The 20,760-nt window shown below is 48.4% G+C and overlaps 1 protein-coding gene across 1 annotated transcript in view; it reads left to right on the forward strand.

The window, feature by feature from the left end:
* Positions 1–20,482, forward strand: part of CUX1 (cut like homeobox 1) — a 258,390-nt gene extending 237,908 nt beyond the window's left edge. The window contains exons 15-23 of the mRNA XM_066634818.1: positions 9,878–10,014; positions 11,100–11,166; positions 11,768–11,880; positions 12,477–12,593; positions 14,393–14,476; positions 15,001–15,057; positions 17,249–17,329; positions 18,128–18,192; positions 18,887–20,482. Coding sequence (XP_066490915.1) covers positions 9,878–10,014; positions 11,100–11,166; positions 11,768–11,880; positions 12,477–12,593; positions 14,393–14,476; positions 15,001–15,057; positions 17,249–17,329; positions 18,128–18,192; positions 18,887–18,947 — 782 coding nt within the window. The 3' untranslated portion in view covers positions 18,948–20,482. The remainder of the gene's footprint in view (positions 1–9,877; positions 10,015–11,099; positions 11,167–11,767; positions 11,881–12,476; positions 12,594–14,392; positions 14,477–15,000; positions 15,058–17,248; positions 17,330–18,127; positions 18,193–18,886) is intronic.
* The last annotated feature ends 278 nt before the right edge of the window (positions 20,483–20,760 follow it).

A 20,760-nucleotide genomic window follows, 5' to 3' on the forward strand; every position in this document is an offset into this window, starting at 1 on the left:
AGTGAGGAGAAGCATTTACTTATTTGGGGGCCTCTAAAATGCCCCCCATTGAACCAAGAAGATCAAGTTGCCTCCGTGGCCCGTGAGAAAAGCCTGCCAGATCCAATGCTTTAGCAGAGAACCAAAGCACTTTGTTGGTGCAACACCCACATTTGCTACCTTGGGGAGATGGGCAACTGCCCCATCTAGACAACCAGCAGCTTTCCAAAGGTGGGCAGGTGGAGAGAGACCCTACTCAGCTGGTTCCTTCTCCTTTCCACACTGCTGTGAGAGAGTCTGGTGGCCACCAGATGAGGACCAATGCTGTGACCATCTCCTCAAGCCACCAGGCCCCAGAGGATGTGAAGTGATGCCCTTGCAAGCAGTGGCCCTGGTCTCCCTGACCGCCTCCCCTCCCAAGTGCTCAGGAAGGTGTACAGAACAAGCGAGCAGACACCCAACCCCTCACCCAGAGAAGAAAACTCTTATGAGCTTCATGTATGCAGGTCTTTCAGAACACACAGTACTCGTCCTTCGGCTTCTAGGAAGATGGACAATGTCTTTCTCGTTTTGCCTCCTGGTACCATAGTGCTAAGGTGCCTAAACCCATGCTAACTAGATGCGTCAAAGCTCACACCACGTTGACCTCCAAAGCCCAACCCCTTCTAGTTCCAAATGGCACAGTTCATCAGAGTTCCTAGTTTTGACACTATCCATGCCACACACTGGATAGGTTGCCCTTGGCTGAGTTCTCCTTCAGCAGCAGGTCCTTCCATCGCACTAGAAGAGCAATGGCGTTCCCCACTTCGCATTTTTAGACCCGGTCTTGATGCCCTCCACCAGCAGAGAAAGAAACACGACTGCTGACCATGAAGGTTTCTTCTCATTGGGTGAAGGAGGACAGCCAATTCTCATTGGCTTTCTGCACCAGAGATGGAATGACTGTGACTTAAGCTACCAGACAATATTGTCTCCCCAAAGATGCTTGAATCATATGGAGTCCCTTGATCTGTTTCCCCCGTATTTATCAACTTGATGCACCAATGCTACTTACTTTTTTTTCTATATTCCAACTTGGAATTTCTGTAGTTATACCTCAGGCCGGTGATTCTCACACATTTAGCACCAGGACCCACTTTTTATAATGAGAATCTTGTCTGGGCTCACCGGAAGAGATATCATGACTGGAAGTGCCATCATCAAGCAGGAAAATTTTTAACAATCCTAGGCTGCAATGCTGCCCACACTTACCCAGAAGTAAGTCCCATTGACTATCATTGTTAAAAGCATGTACAGCAGGGGTGCTCACACTTTTTTGGCTCGAGAGCTACTTTGAAACCCAGCAAGGCCCGGAGATCTACCAGAGTTTTTTTTACAATGTTCGCGCCATCATAACATATAACATTTATGTGTACAATGTATGTTGGTGTACCTTGAGCCCCACTGAGTATAACAGGACTTACTCCTGAGTAGACATGCCTAGGATTAGGCTGTGAGGCTGCAATCCTAGCCACACTTACCTGGGAGTAAGCCCCATTGAGTACAATGGGCCTTTCTCCCGGCGTTTCCTCCCAGAGGCACCTGAAGGGGGGGTCGGCACTCCGCGATCTACTCATTTTGCCTCGCGATCTACTGGTAGATCGTGATCCACCTATTGAGCACCCCTGATGTACAGAGTAGCCTGTTAAAAGTATAGTACTGTAACACTTCCAAATGCAGTTACATATCATGGTGGCATCAAGTCTAATATATTAAACATGAAATATCGTAAGGAGTGGAGACCCACCTGAAATTGGTTCGCGACCCACCTAGTGGGTCCCGACCCACAGTTTGAGAAACACTGCCTCAGGCTATAGTGCCTACAGAAAACTGGGTGAACTCTTCTTCCATGGAGGGCTTCACATCTTTGCTAATTACAAGCCCTGCCTATTGAGCACGTGGGAGGAGACTGTCCATGTGCTCTCCTGCCATCAACAAGAGGAGACCATCCCCACAGGTACCAATGTTCCTTTCCCCCCATCATTTCCAAACTCCTGTGAGGTTCTTATGGCTGCCACTCCCCATTGATCAGAAGTGCTTATGGCGCTTAAAGCACAATGAAGAGAAGTCGCATCCGCCCATTTTTTCCCCCTCAGTTACAGGGCTACCTCCAGAATGCAAACAGCATTTGCTCCTCTCTACAGTTTGCCCACACCAAATATATGCAACCCCCTGCACAGTTCTATAAAGTGTGGGCCTTGCTCAATCAGCTGCAGCAAGTGGACTGGATCTCAGGCTTCTGCGGGGAGGGGATTTCTGCCCCCACCCTGCAAATTATTGAAGTGGCCGCCAGCATTTTACAAGTGCCCCCAAGCAGCAAGTCAAAAGCCCCTCTTATTGCCAGAGGTGAAAGTTGGAGGGCCAAAGGATTGTGCGCTACTGCTGTTCATCTACCTGGGGGAGAGTTAAAGCTCCCTCAAGTCCAGCTGGAAAAGGTGTTGATGCGGCTCCAGCCAAGGCCAGGTCTGGAGGTCACCAGAGAAGAGTTAGTTGTAGGTTCTTGGCTGTAGGTGTGCTGGCCACAGCGGCTTCCTGGCTGACTAGGCAGGCTGTGTTCCTGGTGAGGCGGGGAGGCCTGCTTTCTGTCTGCTCACAAGTTCTCAAGCAGTCTACCTCTGCCCCTGGAAAACCAGCAAGCAGGTCAGCAGAATTTTCAGCTGCAGAAGAGAAACCATTGGCCGCTTCTCCAGTACTGTCTGTAGCAGTCGCGGGTGCTGGATACAGAGCAAATGTACGGTCTGTAGCATCTATGCTTGTTCCATCTTGCACTGGGGGAGTGGGAGACACTGGGATTCATTTGCCGCTGCCAGCACCAGGCCCAGGTTCACTTTTCTGTGACTCAGTCTCCCCGTCGGAAAGTCAAGTGTCTCCACAGGCAAAGGCAGGACCTCTTGCAGCTTGGATGGCAGGTTCACAAGAACAGCCCCCGAAGCTGCCCGTGGTTTTTGTGAGTCTGGACACAAGAGGCCATGCTGATCCGTACAATTGGTGACTAAATGTACTTTATTATTTATTTGTAATCCACCATATCTTTGTTGCATCCTGAAAACTTGTACAAAACATGAACTTTTCCCAAGGGGATTATTTTTTTTCAAAGAGCTTTCCAGTTCTTGCAGTGTGAAAGTGCAACAGTTAGCCCACATATCTCTTTTTAAAAATCATTTTCTCAGTGTGCACAGTCAGGTGGACCCCCAGTGGAAAGTTGTGCCAAATGGGTGGTTGTGTGGCTGGTGGCGCACCTAATTGTGTTCTGTAGCATATCCTGAGGTCTTTGTATACGCGCATGAAATTTGCTTTATTCAAAGCTATTCTTGGGGCGGTGGGGGAGAGAATGCAGGAAAGACCAAGATAGGTGCAAATGAAGGACACCTGCTGAAGCCTCCTTGAGCCTGTGGGATGAGTCCGTGAAGAGGCATTTGCCCCTTTTCCCCAAAGTGCATTGCGATCTCAAGCAAAGTATTTGAAACCGAAAGAGGCTGCTCTGCTGACAAGGTTCTCCGTTAGCCTGTGTGTGTGTTTTTTTTTTCAAACTTGAAGTTGCAAAGCCTGGCTCTGGAATGACCTATGAGAATACCCATGGTATGGTACTGTCTGGGGGTTGTCTGCCAGCAGGGAGCATATCACCTGAGGGTGGTTACTGTGAAAGATGTCTCATGCTGGTTTTCATTTTTTTTTAAAGCTGAAAGTTCTGTGCCTTTCTTTCATCTGCTCCTCAGAAAGTCCTGTGCCCTATCATTGATCTCCAAATTATTCTCCCTGCCCCCAAAGTGGACTGAGATGTTGGTTGAGGGGAGTGTGTAAGTCGGGCGTCAGCCTGCTTTGGAGTTGGTCCAACTTTAAGTGTGATGCCTGGGCAATCATGACAGGGTGATACAACTTTGCCTTTCCATCTCAGCCTGGGTTGGGGGTTCTTTTAAAAACAGCAGGACTATGAGTTGGACCCAAAAGTCCTCTTCCTCCAGTGGAGTCTTTCTCCAGAGGAAGCCATCTCCCTCCAGACAAATTTAGATCCGCTTCTTAGCCAAATGCAGCTTAAGAGTGCCCAAGCTAGAACATCCAAGCCGGGCTCTTCCCTTCCCTTTTTTCACTGTGGCAGTAAAAATATACAAAGAAATGAAGTGACAGACAGTTGGTTAACCATTTGTGGTGCCCCTGCACCCTGCCTGATGAGGAAGCCGACCCTTAGCGCAGAGCGGCCCTCCAAGTCCCCATCTCATCTCTGCACGCTCAACGCACTCCTGGAACGCAAGGCAAACCGTTTTCTTAAAAAATGCAAATGGGCGTGGGACTTTTTCACATGCTGGGTAATTGAGTTGTACAATGTGGAGATTTTCTGTGGAGAGGTAAAACTTAGAGGCAACAACTTATGCAAAATTTAAAAAAAATAAATGAGAGCTGCTCTAAAAAGACCCCATTTCTGTCAAGGAGGGTGTGTTTGGAGCACTCCCAACAGCTGGGAGACCCCACAGCAGTCAGATTTGTGAGATGCTGGGACATTTGTCTGGGTCCTGGCTTCTCTCGGTGAGTTAGAAGCAAACTAGCCTGTCATCTTTGGGGAACGGCCTGCTTAAATGCTTAGGAGTCATTGGGCCCAACCCGGCCAGGCGGCCTTGCAGACGCGGTTAAGATAAGCGGGATTTGTGCACATCCTGTACTTGAACACATTTCCCCAGGGCAAGCAGGAGTTCCCGCTGGTGGCCCCCGATGCTCCGGAGGCAAAGCCAAACGGTTCCCCTCTCCCTATGTTTTACTGGCCCTTTTGAATCGGGGTGGGGTGGGTGGGTGAAGAGGGTCTACCTTTTAAAACCATGAGATTTTGGTTTAAAAAAAAAAGTTTCTTTTTAATTTCCTCTCCAAATAGTCTATGCATTTCTGATGTCGAAAGCTGTTTTTCTGCGCTCCTTTCCTTTCCCGGCCCAAATGGACACTGTGTGTTCCGCTCTCCGGACGAGGCTCCAAGAACGTCATGAGTGTGAATTTGGACATTGCAATCCAAAGTAAACTGGCGACTTAAATGTTTTTTGTTTGCTTCCCTGGTGTCCCTTTTCATATATATATATTTTTTAAACCAAGGGCACAATCCAGCAGGAAGGCCCCCCTGTGCGTGCCTCATTGAACTGAACAGGGACTGTGGAACAGCAGTGCTGTGGAGAGTCCCGGCTGGCCAGCGCCCGGCACGTCTTGATTCCTGTTTGCTTCAGTGCTGCTTGCATGGGAGCCCCTCACAATGGATTGTGTTCTTAAGGAATTAACTTTTTTTCTTTTAATTTGTTTGTTTGTTTGCATTTGTGCAATAACTACTTGCCATTATATCGGGCTAACCTTTGGACTTGCCCTGACTACTAACACAGCACAAAAATGAAACAAAAAAGGTGTATTTTTTTCCTGAGAACATTTTTCTTTTTTAAAAAAATGATGATGATGATAAGCTCCATTTGACCCCTGTGTATTTGTGGTGTCCAACATTTTTAGCAGTATTTTATATATATATAAATATATATATATTATTTTTTTCCCTGTAACGCACTAAGTCTTAGCTGTTTTTAGACGCTCGTTTGTTATATTCACAATCACCGATTTTAAAGAAATATCCTCACAAAGACCCAATTGACCAAAAAGAAAGTGTCATTTTATTTTATTTTATTTTGTACAAGTAGCTTTGAGAAGCCCCCACGTTGTGTTGCTGTGATTTTATCTTTTGTAACATTTTATTTCTTGTTCAGAAGTTTATTAAAAAAAGAGAAAAAAGTTTTATATGGCTGGCAGTGACAGAGTGGGGGGAGCTCGCCCCCTGCTGGAGGGCGACGGCATTTTCCTTCTGTCTTGGGTTAGCCATACAATGTATGTTCTCAGCACTGTACAACAGTCCCTATATGATATGGAGAAGCAATATCACTGTACGAAACTCACATGATGTATTATTCACTAGCACCCTAGGTGTGATAATTGAAGTAAATATCTTTTATACAAACACGACGAAGCGTGGGTTGTCTTTTTTGGACAGGCTGCAATGCCGACAGCACAATCTTGCGTACGTCTTATGCTTACTTCCAGGAAAGTGTTAGTAGGATTGCAACCTTACAGTGCAGTCCTACATGGATCCAACTCATTTTTTTCTCATATGTGAATTTTTCATCCATTTGATCAACTGAAGCTCCTGCACTTGATCGGTGTAAGGCTACTTTAATCAGGCAATAACCCCTAATTAAAAATAAGAGAGGGAATGTCTTCCAAAATCAGCCCAGGGCTGGGCTGACCAACAGGATAGTGCAAGTCACTGTTGGTAGCAGGAGTTCAAGGGATGCCAGGGTCACCTGGAAAGGAGTTTAGAGATGGTCTTAAGTCACTCAGGGAAGACGTGTCTTGATTCGTGGGTGCCATTATGGCCCCTCCCCCATTCTGTCAGTCGCTGACTCGTTTATTTTACTCCTTCGTTACATAATTGTCTAACCAAAACGGAGGTACTCCGGATGAAGAAAATCTGTAAAAGTCACAGGAAGTCGAACAACCCTGAACATTAATCCCATCTATTTATAGTAGAATTTTCGTATTTTAATAATAAAAGTTTATTTCAAAAGTGCTCAGAAACAAACAAGAAGAGCTGAAATAAACAGTGTTTTCAGATGAAAAGCTGAAACACAAACTGTGGTAGCCCCAGAAGGCACATTAAAAATGGGTAAGAAGGGGCCCTGTGGGGTGGCAGCTGAGCAGGGGGTGAATGCAAGGAGTGCCATCTCTGGGCTCTGCTGCAGAAAAGACCTGTTCGCACCGCTCCCCAACCAAACCTCAGATGGTGACGGGACACCCAGAAAGAGCTCGCTGGATGACCTGAGGTGATCCCACCTGCTCAGCAGCTTTCAAAGAGATGAAATGGTGGGGAGGCTAATTTTCACCCAGCGCAGCCTCTGTTCATTTCATTTGCACCCCACTATTCAGGGCAGGTTTCCACAGCAGTTTGCGGCTGTGATTGAAACAACAGGCAGGGTGCATTAGGTGCTGTTGTTTCAGGAAGTCTGAAGCAAGCGGAGTGTCCTGGAGACTGACAGGCGGCAAAAGAGCAGCTGCAGAAGCAGCCCCTCCTGCTGTTCTCCAGAACCCTCTGCTCCTGATCGCTGTTGTCCAAGGTCCAGGCTCTTCCCCTCCAAAAGAGAAGGGGCTGCAGCTGAGCTGAAGCTGATAGCGAAGGTGGCAGCCCAGGCTGGCTCAAGCCCTCCTGATGCCTGAGGTGGCCCTCAAAATGCTTCCCCCTCACCTCTGCTCACCAATGTTCTAGCTCAACACTCTCTTCCCCTCCACGTTTCCTCTTCTGTCTTTCAACCTAGGGAGTGGAAGGAGAAGAAGGGGCAGCGAAGGCCAGTAGGGCAGAGATGGGCTCCTCCCATCCATCTGCTACCTGAGTCAATCACCTTAGTTGGCCTCACAGATGGGCCGGCCCTGGAGCCAGTGCTTCTGTTGGTCTGCGGAGCCTTCTGCTCCCTGGTAGTTGACTTAGTGTCTGCCCTAAATCCAAGCAAGACTTCTTCTAGTCCTGTGTATCCTGACAGTGACCAGTCAGGCTCCTCTTGTATACCCACAAGCATGTCGTGAAGGGAACAGCCTTCCCTTCATGGTGTCCAGAGGCTCTCCTAAACGTTCTCCTAAATTCCATGTGAAATTATGATCTTGGCTATTCTTGTAACAGCCAGGGCAGTGTTACAATTCTGTTTTATAGATGAGGTGCTGAGGTCTTCTCTTTGGGGTTTCATGTCTAGGCCAAGTTTTGAAATGGGAGCTGCCATCATCATTCATGCTCCTGCACTACATACTAGCTCTTAAGAATAGCAGTATTCAAGTTACCCTGCCCTGTTGTTCTCTGATGAGGCTAGAAGCGGCTGACAATAACGAGCGATCGAGGGCAGACGAAAAGGAAGGGTGCAAGGGAGGTGAGGGACATCTCATGACCAGGTCAGCTTTGCTGCTGCTGCACACAGGGCTGGCCTTAGAAGCATTTTTGCAGGGCTCCCCCTTCTCCCCAGGATGAGCAAGGCACCCACTGCTTGCGAGGGGGCGTTCTGTGGAAATGATCCGCTTGCCAGGCTTTCCTTGGGATGCCTCAGCACAGAAGATTCCCTGCTGGAGGGTCAGCTACAGAGTGAGGGGCCCGCTGCAGCTGCCAGCACCCCACTTGCCATCCCAGTGTGGGGTCCCTCCAGGCATGGGCTCCAAATTGGTCAGATTGCCCTAAGGCTGACCCTGGCCGCAAGTGCCGACTTCAAGGATGATGGAAAGAAAGACCCTCTAGCTAATCATCAATCAGTGCAATTCAGTGCTGGCATTGGGGGTGGGTCCACCACCTGAGGCAATGTGAGGGACCCACCTTGAGTGCCCTCCTCAGCCACAAAGCTGCTGGAACAGGTCTTGACTAAACTGTGGATGAAGGGGAAGACCCTCCATTCCTGATGAAACCATGTCCTCCAGCGGCACTGCTCTGACCAACTGCTGACGTAGAATGGTGGTCTCTTAGGGAATCGACGGTGTTGCTGTTGCTTGCGCCTTGGACTGTGCGCTCCCAGGGGCCCAACGGGTGTCGTTGCGAAGAGGGCTGCCTGTGGTTCTGGCCTTTTCCCCCTTCCTAGCTTGTTGTGCAATTAGCGGTTTTTGCAGCGCTTCGCTTTATTTTAGAGGGGGTTTGCAAGCTTTATCCTCTGTGCCGGAGAGTGCCGTTTCTTATGCTGAAATGTGTGTTGCAGGGACAGAAGTCGCTCTGCACCTGCTCAAGGTACTTCTCTTCAGTGTTGGCGATGCTGGTGGGGTGTGACCCACTCAACCTTCTGTGGGTTTTGACCCACCAGTTGAAGACTAGGCTGGGAAGCACCCAAAATACAAAGGAGGGCAGTTGCAATCCATACCACTGCTGTTCAGGCCTCGAAGGCTAGGGCCAGAGGTTCCTCTTGGTTGCTTCAGAGATGCTCTTGGTGGCAAAAGAGTTGTGCTAGAAACTGTTTGGTAGAGTGCCCCCCCCCCCAGCTCACCATTGCAAAGTGCAGTCAGTCATAAATTGGTTGTGCATTTGATGTGCAAGGGAAGGTCATGATCAGTGCAGCGGGGAGACTGCAAGCGTGCGTGATCACCAGTGTACTCTTGGTGTGCCACAGAGCACAGATGGTCCTGTCTTTTCTGCTTTGGAGAACTGAGGCTTTCAGTAGACCTTGCAGTGGTTACGTAGCTGAAAAATAAACCTCAAAACCTTTGGGAAATGCCAGATAAATATAAAATCGCTTGTCCAGATCAATAACTTTCAGTGAACCTGTAATTTAGATGAACCAATTTTTGGTGTTTTATTTTTTAATAAGAATGAACAACGAGGGTATCGGACTGGGATGCTTAGATAAGTTATATTGGTTTCTTTTTCTGTATTTTATTGATTTGTTTCTGTAATTTTTCTGAAGAGTTCAATAAAACAATAAGCTTTTTAAAAAGAACTGTGAATGTTCCCCTACGTTTTTTAAGACAAGACCTTGCATATAGAAAGCGTTCATATTGGGGAAGATACGTAGCCCTTGTGTGCTAAATTTCCACAAACAGAGAATATTTTATGTTGTAAAGGGGCTTGTCTGGAGACACTATCGATAGCTCTTCCCTGGCCAATTCTTGGGGTTCTAATTTGTTAGGAGGAAAATGTCAACAAGTGAATGTCAACATGTCCATTCAGTGGATCCCCATCCTTATTACTCCTGTATTTGTTTCAGTCTGCCTGTCCTAGAGTGATGTAGGTAATTTTGGATGTTTATACAGGGAACTGCTGCCAGGAGGTGAGAAATCCCTGTTCTTCCTCCGTATTTTCTTGTTCCTGTAAATGTGCCTTTCTTTTCTCCCCCAGGGCGCTGCGCTGACTTGCAACTGCAATTCACTGACACCGTCTCCACAGTGGCTGACCAGAAAGAGCTCATCGCAAAGCTGGAGCAGGACCTCAGCACTATCCAGTCCTTGTCTGCAGTGCAGCGCCCGGATGCAGAGGTGAGCTCCTTGGAGAGAGGCTGAGCCACTAGCACTTCTGTCACCCTCCGGCACAGCCTGGGAAGTGGGTGGGAGCCTGCATGAACCACTGATGTTGATTTGATGCCTGGCCTGCCTTGTCCCTTGGGGCTGGGCTATGCAGCCCATTTCCAGGGGGAAAAATTTAAACCACCCAATACACTATACCATGTAGTCCGTTTCTGCAGATTCAGCATCCACAAATTTGACTCACCACAAATAAGGATACCAGGGGAATAGCCATTTCCTCTTTGCTCTTCAAACCAGAATTGGCAGTGGATTTGTTTAGTGTATCCATGGATTTGCATATCCTGGAACGGATCCCCCATGGATAAAAAGGGTGGACTGTATACATTTGTAAAAATGTTTGAAGACCCAGACCAGTGTTTCTCAAACTGGGTGAGGACCCAGTACGTGGGTTGTGAGCCAATTCAATTTCAAGTGGGTCCCCATTCATTTCAATATTTTCTTTTTAATATATTAGGCTTGATGCTACCATGGGATGTGACTGCATTTGGGGAAATGTGACTTATACTTTTCACAGGCTACTATGTATATTCTTTTAACAATGATAGCAAATTCTTTTAACAAAGATAGTTAACTCACTCTTTGGTAAGTGTGAGCAGGATTGCAGCCTAGGATTGTTAAAAATTTTCCTGCTTGATGATGTCACTTCTAGTCATGACATCACTTCCGGTGGGTCCTGACAGATTCTCATCCTAAAAAGTGGGTCCCGGTGCGAAATGTGTGAGAACCACTGACCAAGACCATTTTCAGCACATACATTTGTGTCAGCGTATATTTTTATGCCACCCTTCCTGCAAGGAATTTGAACCTGGATCTTCTAGGTCTGAGCAACTCCTGAACTTCGACACCATCCTGGCTCTCAATACCTCTGAAAGTTTGTGATCACCAATTTAAAGAGGGAAACAGCTACCATCCCATACTGTCACTAATTCTGGCTCAGAGCTCATGTGTGGGGGGATCAGGGGGTCTCACTGTTGCTAACAAAAAGGGAAACCCCTCTGCCTGTGCATACGGCCACATTCTCCTGCTTTTTCTTGAAGGGGGCTGACATTCAAAACCTGGAGAGGATTCCGGAACCCATTAAGGAAGCAACAGCACTCTTCTATGGTGTGTATCTCTGACCCAAACAGCTCGAAGCCAATTCGGTGCGGAGTGTGATGGCAAATGCGTCCGTTTTGCTCCCCCACCCAGAATGGCTCCAAAGGGAGGGGGAGGGGCCACTTGCACACCGCGTTGAGTATCCTTGCAAAACTGAGTGCTTTGCACCCCCTCTAGCTACACCACTGGGTGAACGTCACATTATCCTACATCTAATTCCATTTTAAGAAACTTTAATGGCACAATCATATGTGTGTTACTCAGAAGCAAGTCCCCCTGTGCTCAGTGGGAATTACTCCCAGATAAGTGTACTTAGAATTATGTCCACAGAAAGCCAGTTGGGAACTGCCTTTAAGAAAAAACTGAGGCAGAGGAGTGGCAAGGTAGTTCTCCTGACTGCCCAGGATTTGAAGCAGTCTCCCGAGAGAAGGATTGGAGAAGCATCTTCATTTGCCGGCAGCAGGCTCTTGTTAAATAATAATTTTAAAAATGATGTCATGGAGGACAAGTCCACCCTTGGCCGTGACAGCTTCTGTGGAACCTCCACGTGCAGCTGCAATATGCCTTCTCATTGTATCCTCTCCATTGACTGCCATCTGTTTGATCCTAGGCTACCCCCCATCTCCAAGTGCTCAGCTCCCCGAGGGCCAGATGGACTCGCTCCTGTCCATCATCTCCAGCCAGAGGGAGCGCTTCCGTGCCCGGAACCACGAACTGGAGGCGGTAAGATGCGTGGGAGCAAACTCAGGTCCTCATCACAGGATGCTGGGGGTTCCTCCCTGTCACGCCTTGACTAGAGGCCAAAGAGGCCAGGAGGTCTGCTGCAGGCACAAGAGGACCAGAGCAGCAGGAGTAGCCAAGGGTGGGCCTGGTGGCAGCCAGGCAGGGGGACAGAGATAGGGCCAGGCTGGAGTCACATACCCAGTGAGAATCGCTGCTCAGGCCGGCCTACAGCCAAAGTGTCAGCTGGTCACAGTTTGACAGAGATCAGGTGGCAGTACAGAGCCTTGGGTCCAGGACAATTTAATCTCTCTGACAGGCCAGGATGTGGGTGCTGGAGACAGGGTGCTGAGAGACCTGGTTTGGGATGTGGACGCTCAGTACTTTCCACTCGGTCTCTGCCAGGGCCCGAGTCTGGCAGGGGTGAGCGCAGCTGGGCAGTCACTATGACCGGCCTGCCCTGTCACCTTCTCCGCCAGAGAACCTGGATTGCTGGTCTAAGATGGCGAGTCTCACGTGGCAGGAGTTGGCGTCACCCGTTCAGCCCCACTCCAGTCCTCCAGCGTTAATGGCAGCTCATCCTTTTGTGTTTTGGGCAGGAGAATCGCCTGATACAGCACACGATGCAGGCCCTACAGAGCGAGCTGGACAACCTGCGAGCCGACAACATCAAGCTCTATGAAAAGATCAAGTTCCTGCAAAGCTACCCTGGCCGGGTGGGTGTGCAGCCGCCCCCGGAAGGGGCACCGAGGAACAAGTGCTCTTCCTTTGCATGCGTGTCGAGGCTGCTGTGGAGACACAGTTCTGAACCTGATGAAGATCTGATCCGGTTCTTATTATGCACCTTTTGGCCCCAATAGTTAGAAAAGGAGTCTCCAGTGTACCTGTAAACACCAATTGCTAAGGGGGGCAGCGGCATTGGAGGGCAGATGCTGGAAGCATCTGGCCAGTCACTGTCAGAAGCAGGATGCTGCACTGGGTGGTCCTGGGGTCTGACCCAGTAGGACTGCACTATATAATTATGTCCCCTCTGGGCTTGTGAGCCAGTAGTTGCCTTTCATCCTCCTAGGCGGACCCGGATCAGGCGCAGTGGAGCCCAACCCTGCTGCTGAGATCGAGTGGGCTTGGAGTGAGGTTTTCTTTTGATCTGTTTTAATGTCCTCTCATTTTAATCCATCTCTTACTGTGTGTTCTGAGGGTGTCCTGGCCCCAGTAAAACCGTTCTACCTGTAAGGAGCAGAGGTAAAGCAGAGGTAATTTGGACTTCTAGCTTGGGCCAGTTTGCACATGTCTCCACTCCAGTCTGTGAAGGTACCAGCGTATTTGTGTCCCGGACAATCGTGTCCCAGTTATTGGTGTTTCTGGACATTTGCATCTGTTTTGTTTGTTTTTTTCTGGGGGGGGGGGCATCGTGGTCGTTTGCATCCAACAATAACTGGGCTAAACTATAACTGGACAGCAAACCCCTGCTATACGTGCTAAGCCTCTTATCCCAGCCCTAACCATAACCTTACCTTTGTGTTTTAAAAATAAATAAGTGCATCTAATATAAACACACATATCTCGGGACAGAAATGTACAGGGCTCAAAAAGAACAGGTGCACACATCCAGTAGTAGTTGGCAACCTTCAGTCTCGAAAGACTATGGTATCGCGCTTGGAAAGGTGGTTCTGGAACAGCGTCTAGTGTGGCTGAAAAGGCCGATTCGGGAGTGATACACGTCCAGTACCAGGATACATACCTGTATCCTGATACCTGATACATACATACCTGATGATACCTGATGATACATCTTGATGATATCTTGATACCTGATACATACATACCTGATGATACCTTATGATACATACCTGATACATACATACATACATACGATACCAGTACCGGGAGTGATACACGTCCAGTACCAGGACGCATTTGGCCAAGACAGCATCGTCCAGGATACTGTCACCATTTGTGAAATGTGCAGGAATACACAAGCAGTTCTTCCTACTGCCAAATGGTGTTGTGAGTCTCTAGCTCCAGGAGAACAAGCCTTCCTCCTTCCCGTCGGGCCTGGAGGGCCACGATCTTCCTAGCAGGCTCCAAGGATTTTTAGGGCAGCAATGCAAGAGGTTGAATGCAGCCTTGGAAGTAAAGGGCAGAGCACAAATATACATGGCCCCCCCCACCCCCGGGTCCTGCTTTTATGGCAGATCATGTGGCTGCCCCTCCTCCCTGTTCTGTTCTCCAAGGAGACTTGAAGGAGGCCTGTCTCCACTGGGGCATCAAGAGAATTTTTGACAAGAATGTTTCTTGGTGCCTTGTTTTTTTTTTTGCAAAGGCTGGTGCTCTTGGAAGGTTCCAGTCTGGACTTGGAACCACAGCAAGAGAAGGCTGTTGCCTTCATGCCTGGCTGCGGTTGGTAGCAGAATGGTGGGGGTTCTGGGTCCAACTGGGCTCTGCTGAGGTCCTTACAGTCTCAGTGCTTCACCACTTATTATAGCGCTAACTCTACTGCTTGGGTTTCTTCCAGGGTGGTGGCAGTGATGACACGGAGATGCGCTACTCCTCCCAGTACGAAGAGCGCCTGGACCCCTTCTCTTCTTTCAGCCGGAAGGTACAGAACCTGGAGGATGAGCAAAGGCCAGACGTTGAGTTTGCCTGGGAGGGATGACCACAGACCACCCACTAGCCAGCACATTGCCAGTCTCTGCTTAGAGGGCCAGGCCCCTGAAGTCCATTCCAAACATTATCTTCATCTCAGGATTTTTCAATACATCTCACTGACTATTTCTAGGACATCAATAATCTATCTCCCTACACACAACCCTTTGAGGTGCTCCTGCTCCCATATGACAGGTGGCAGATGAGTGTCAAAGCTCCCCAGGAATTGCTGTGCCTGAATGAGAAACCAGCATGGAATGAATTGAACTTGGATCTGTTCCACCCCTGTTTAAGCGCTAGGTAGTTTTTAAGCATGCACTAGTTGGCTGAGGCCGCCTGGCGAGCTAGGATTGCCATGGCCATTAGGAAGAGAATGACTTTCAGTGCATCTCTTGGAAGGGGCAGGCCACCTTGATGTCAGCTGTTGAGAACTAGCACTCTGGGGCGTCCCCATCTTTGTGCTTTGTTTATTTCTAGGAGCGGCAGAGGAAGTACCTGAGTCTCAGCCCCTGGGACAAAGCCACACTTAGCATGGTAAGTCTGTTACCAAAAAGGGCTGTTTTGTTTAGGGGAATTAGTATATTAGCCTTTTGGAAACTTTTAGGATCGCAGGCTGGATAGCAAGACAGCGTAAAGCAAAGAAATCCCTTGTTTAGCTTAAAGAGGAGACTGGGAGAAAGGTAACTTTCAATCAAAGATTATATTTTTATTACAAAACACACAAAGGTAAACATAATACACATTTCTTGGTTCTAGTACTTGAAAAATGTACCTAGTTTTTATGGTGGTTGCATGTGCTATGTGTTTGATGCATTGGAAAAGGAATTCAGAAACAGATAGGTTGTAGGGAAGGATTTTAGGGGTTCCTTAATCTGCTAAACCCAGTTTGCTGACTAAAGATGGGGAAGAAGGGAGGAATAGATAGGGAAGAAGGGAAAGAGTTTTAGACGCAAGATATATTTACCTGTCTCGGGGAGCAATTGGATGGGAAAGACTCCTGGGAAGGACCACTCCCTTGGGAGGGCAGCCAGAGAGAGAGAGACACATGTGCTCGAGCTTTCTCTTAAAGGGATGTGGCTGACCTAGAATGACCCGGAAGTATCCCAGAGCTGTGCACATGCTCAGTATACACAATGGTGCACGTGGAGTATGTAAAAAAGGGTGGAAGGGTCCAGAAATCAGCTATCAGCAAAGCCTGACTCTGGGGGGAGGGGGGGTAGCTTGCTTCCTGTTGCTACTGGACTTTTGAGATGTAGCTTAATGGCTGTGATTTAGTTAACAATAGGTGGAGGCTAGGTATTTAGACTTTGCTGCCAAGGTCCTCTTCCCTTAAGGTGTTTGCATATTCAGTGATTGACTTAAACAATAAAGACATTTCCAGTGTCCCTAGAGAAAATGAGTCTTTCCAGACCGAAGGTGGCCAACAACATGAGAAATGAGTGAGCTTATGATTTGACTCCTTTTGTGGCCTGTAAGAGAAGTTTTAGGCCTGCATTTTAGTCCAAAATACATAACCAGATATAAAAACACAACTTGGAAGGGAAAAGGGGATTTTCACGTAACAAGTCAGGCCGCAGGAAGAGCCACCAAAGAGGGAAGGAAGAAACATGCAGGGCTTGGAGGGAGTGTTGTGGCACATAACACTTTGCAAGGTGTGAGAACTTCACGAGATCCCTGCCAGGAAACAAAGCACAGGTCTGCCTAGCCCAGCACCTCCACTTCCCCGAGTGACTGACCAGCTGCTTCAAGCAGGGCGTGGAGGAAACAGCCCCCCCTTCTGTGGCTCCCTTGTGTCTGCTACTCAGAGGTGCGTCAGAGGCTGCTCTCCCCTGAGCCAGGCCTTTGGTCTTCTTGCTCCATATTGCCCAACCCCGGCTGGCAGCAGCTCTCCAAGGTCCCAAGCAAAGGAGAGTCTTTCCCAGCCCTACCTGGAAATGTTACCAGAGACCAAGTCTGGGTCCTTCTGCCTGCCAAGCGGGGTGGCTCCACCAATGAGCTGTGCTCATTCCCTTTTTCTGCTCAGGGGCCTGCTGCCCTTGAACGTGGAGGTTCCATTTAGCCATCATGCCTATTAAAATTTTAGAAAAGCAGTATGGAAATTTTTCAAATGAATGAACGAATGTAATGAACCTCTTTTCCTTCCTGGATTTGTCTAAGTCAGTGGCCATCGTCACATCTTGTGGCAGTGAGTTCTGAAGCCTTGGAGAGCCACTGCCAGTCTGTGTTGACAGTACTGAGCTAGACAGACCAAGGGGCTGACTTGGTAGAAAGCAGCTTCCTATGATCCTGTGTTGGGGGGGGGGGAGGTGAGGCGAGACCTTTTCTCCCTGAGATGCAAGGTTTTTTGCTTAAAGCCGCACACAGTGATGTGGAGTCCCCCTGACTGCAGCCTTGCTCTAAAAGCCCCTAAGAGCAGAGCTGTCTGGTGGGTGCCTCAGTCCCACCCAAGCACACAAGCTGTCAGGAGCAGGGGGCACTTCCTGAGAAATCACCACTGTCTGGCTTGCTTGTTTCTGGAGCTCATGTTTCTAGTCCTTATGGTGGCAAGGGGATGCTCTGGGCAGTATGTGCACCATGTTTGCAGGTGTCTCAGAAGCCGCCATTTATGCAGATGGCATAAATTAGTCAGGATTTTTGGATGCAGAATTTTAAATATATCTGTTAAATTTGCCCGTCTGGACAGCCTGGCTTACCTGCATGTCTCTCCTCTTGGTCTCTCCTGCAGGGAAGACTCATCCTCTCCAGCAAGACTGCCCGCACGGTGGCCTTTTTCTACACCCTCTTCCTGCATTGCCTGGTCTTTCTGGTGAGACTCTGGTTCCCAGCAGTGCTTTCTAAAGCGCATGTAACACATGCGCATGGGGGGGGGGGGAAACGTTCATGAGCGTAATAGCCAAGGCATGACTGTAGAATTTGGCGCTGACAGGAAGGTGAGGGTTTTACTAAAACACTCAAAAACCCAAACGGAGATTCAAACTGGGCTGATCTGAATTTGCTCACACACGCTTAGTCTGGATGGGGGGGGGGCGCGTTCTGCACCTAAGAGTCACACAAAATGGAGCCCTGGAAAAGGAGGTAGGAGGAAAGAAGGAACTCCTTCAAAGAAAGGCAGAGTGAAGTGGGGGGAGAAGGGATGGGCTTCACAGAGGAACCCAGGGAGGAAAAGGGGCGGTTTCAGGGTGCCATGGGGAAGGAAAACGGAGGAAATTAATGGGAGAGAAAGAAGTTGGGCTTGAGCTGCCAACTGTGGCAGGGACCTCAGACAGTTTGCTCTATAAACAACCTGGGAACAAGAACCCAGAAGCGTTTTTCAGCTATTTTCAACTGCTCTGCTCCAAATTCCGCGGCACACCTGTGGCCCTTTTGTGGCACACTGATTAAAAATCACTGGCTTAAAGGTTTGCAAGGGGTTCTGAGTCAAGGTGGCAGATGGCAACCAAGGCCCTGCTTGGGTGGCTCACTGATGACAGGGTCTGCCAACTGCCAGGCATCCCTTCTGAGGCAGTCCAGAGACTGGAAGTGAAATTCTCCATTTGCACAGGAAAGAACCAAGGTCAGAGCAAGGCAGCAGCTAACGCTTGACAGGCTACCTTTGCTTCCCCAGGTTCTCTACAAAACGGCCTGGAGCGAGAGCGTGGGGAGAGACTGCGCTGCTTTCTGCGCCAAGAAGTAGGTGTCTTCTCTGTCTGTGCTGTGCAGCAGCTGTCAAGTTGGCAGGGTGGAGTTCAAGTCTGCAGCATCTGCATGTTTTGTTCTGCAAATGCAAAAACCAAACTGCTATTAGATGATTAACTGGTTAGAAAGGCTTTTCACCCATTTATAAAATGCAGCCCAGCCCCAGTTAATTAGGCAGAACATTTTTGTTTAAAAAAACCATGAAGGAATGAGCCATTTTGGAAGAGGGATTTCCTCCTAAAAGTCCACAGTAGGGGGAAAAAAAGAGAGAGAATGCTTTTATCTTCCAAGCTATCTGTGTAGGCGCATGTGGATTTCATTGACTCAATTAACCTCATGAACTCTCATTTCCTTAATTGGGTGGCTGTCTTGCAAAAGAGTCCTATTTGGGGTATGGAGGGGTGATGGAGAAAATCATGTCATGGAGTGCCTCATTTCCAGTGAGGTGGGGACCCAGAGGTAGATCTTACAATATGAGGGTTCATATGTGGGGAGGCAGCTTCTGGGTTTTCCAAGCTTCTCCCTCATTTCTCCCTTTCTTCTCTGCCCCCCTCTTCTGCTTCCTGTTGAAACCTCAGTTGCAAGATTGCCAGGGCAGACTCATCTCCCTTGCTTTATTTCAAGGTGCTGTGAACATTGACAACATCATATACATGCATAAACAGGTGCATTTTCCCATGTCTTCCAGATATGCCGACCACTTGCACAAATTCCACGAGAATGGAGACAATGGGGACATGTGGCAATGAGGGACACATCAGAGGACCTACCCCCACCTCATCTCAGACTGGATTCCAAGTGTTGGGGGGGGGGGAGCTTGTTTCTTAACCCTTGACAGCCAAGGTGGTCATTGTTCATAGGCTCAGGCTCAAAACAAAAAAATCTCAGAAGGCGCCACAACAATTTTACAAAACAGACTTGCTTGTTCCCTTGAGCTCCTTTGTTGTCCCCAACCAAAATTCTTATACATTAGGACTGATTGTGACCATCTTGAGGGAGCATGGCTTGTCTGTCCTTTTGGGACACATTCACAGCGAGATTGCAAGCCTGACCCGGGGCATCCACAGAAACAACTGCAGCTACCCAGAGATAATTCCTAAGAACATTGTAGCCAGAAGGGCGTGCTACTTTTGTGGACACAAAGTCCAGAAGGGCATGGTTGCATCTGTGGACAACCTGGAACTTCCATTATATTCTCTTTATCCAGTTGGAGTTTAGCACACTGACATGATTTTGAACATTTGAATCAGATGCTCAGATTCCCCCCTCCCCCAAAATTTAGATTTATCATAGTGAAAATTGAGTCTTGGGACCAAGCTATACCTGATCTTTAATGCATTATTAGCTCATCAAGTTAATGATGCATCAAGTGTCACATGTAGTTTGGCCTTTACAACTGACCAATACCTATTTCACAAATAAATTGTTGAATTTTATTTTATTTTTTTGCTGGGCAGGTTGCGAGAGTGTCTTAAGTTTCTTCGATAGCCTTTCCGGTCCCCTTTCTGCTAGAGGCTTTTGCACCATTGCAGGTGCCTGATGGATAAAGTTAGGAGGTGTCAGCAACAGCAAAAGGTGCACTGATTGCTTCTAATACTTAGCTGTTAAAATCTTGGGCCATGTTCTCAAGAAAGGAGCTTGAATGTCACCGTCAAAGACGGGGATGCATAACCTTCCTAAGTGGAAAAGTGTGCAACTTTCCTGTCACCTTTGCTCACTGCACACTAGAAACTCCCCACCCATTGCAGCAACCCATAAGCAGGTCTTCCATGGTAGCAGCTGAAGCAGCGGTTGATCCTGTTATGCAAGGGAGAGACCCAGCTTCCATAACACCTGGGTGGGGAAGGTGCTTTATGAGTCCCTAGTTTTGCTTAAAGACTTTAGCAAACTTGGGGGGGGGGGGGGAAAGATCTCTCTGTTTCAAAAGTACAGCAGTTAATATTCTTCCCTTTGCCTGTCAGACAGGAAATTAGTTGCCAGAGTTCCTTTCCTGTTTCTTTTTATATTCAGAGATTGTTGTTTAATCTAACCTGCATTTGTGGGGATCACTTGTGGTCTTTCCAAGGCCTCCTTGAGAGGGGCTGCTGTATTGGGAAGACCACAATTAGCGCTGGAATACTTGGGATTGAGTTTTGCAATGATTGGAAAGTACAATCAACTCTGTCTCTTCTCTTCCTATGATAATTGAATTGCTTCTGCTGCATGTGCACCTTGATTGTTCTCTCTCTCTGTCTCCAGAGCAAAATACTTTCCGGTAGAAATAAATAAATGCTTCAAGGATGAATTGGACTCTTGTGTCTGGTCTTTGCACTGGAGGAAGGAGAAGAGGAGGAGGTGGGCCAAGGCAGAGGGGTGAGGTAGGCAGGCAGGCAGGGCTGAGAAGTCGTTTGTCTGGCAAATGGGGAAGCAGGAGGCTGATGGCCAAAATGCACCTTTCCAGGCCGCTGTGCTCCACAGTAACCTGAAGGCAGCTTCTGGGAGAGGGGCTCGGAGCAGAGAAGTGGGGAGGGTGCCTCACCCTTCTCTCACCTGCCACTTCTCCCCTCCAGGTTGCCACAGGGT

This window comes from Tiliqua scincoides, chromosome 8 (genome assembly GCF_035046505.1).
Source record: "Tiliqua scincoides isolate rTilSci1 chromosome 8, rTilSci1.hap2, whole genome shotgun sequence".
In the NCBI taxonomy this organism is placed as follows: Eukaryota; Metazoa; Chordata; class Lepidosauria; order Squamata; family Scincidae; genus Tiliqua; species Tiliqua scincoides.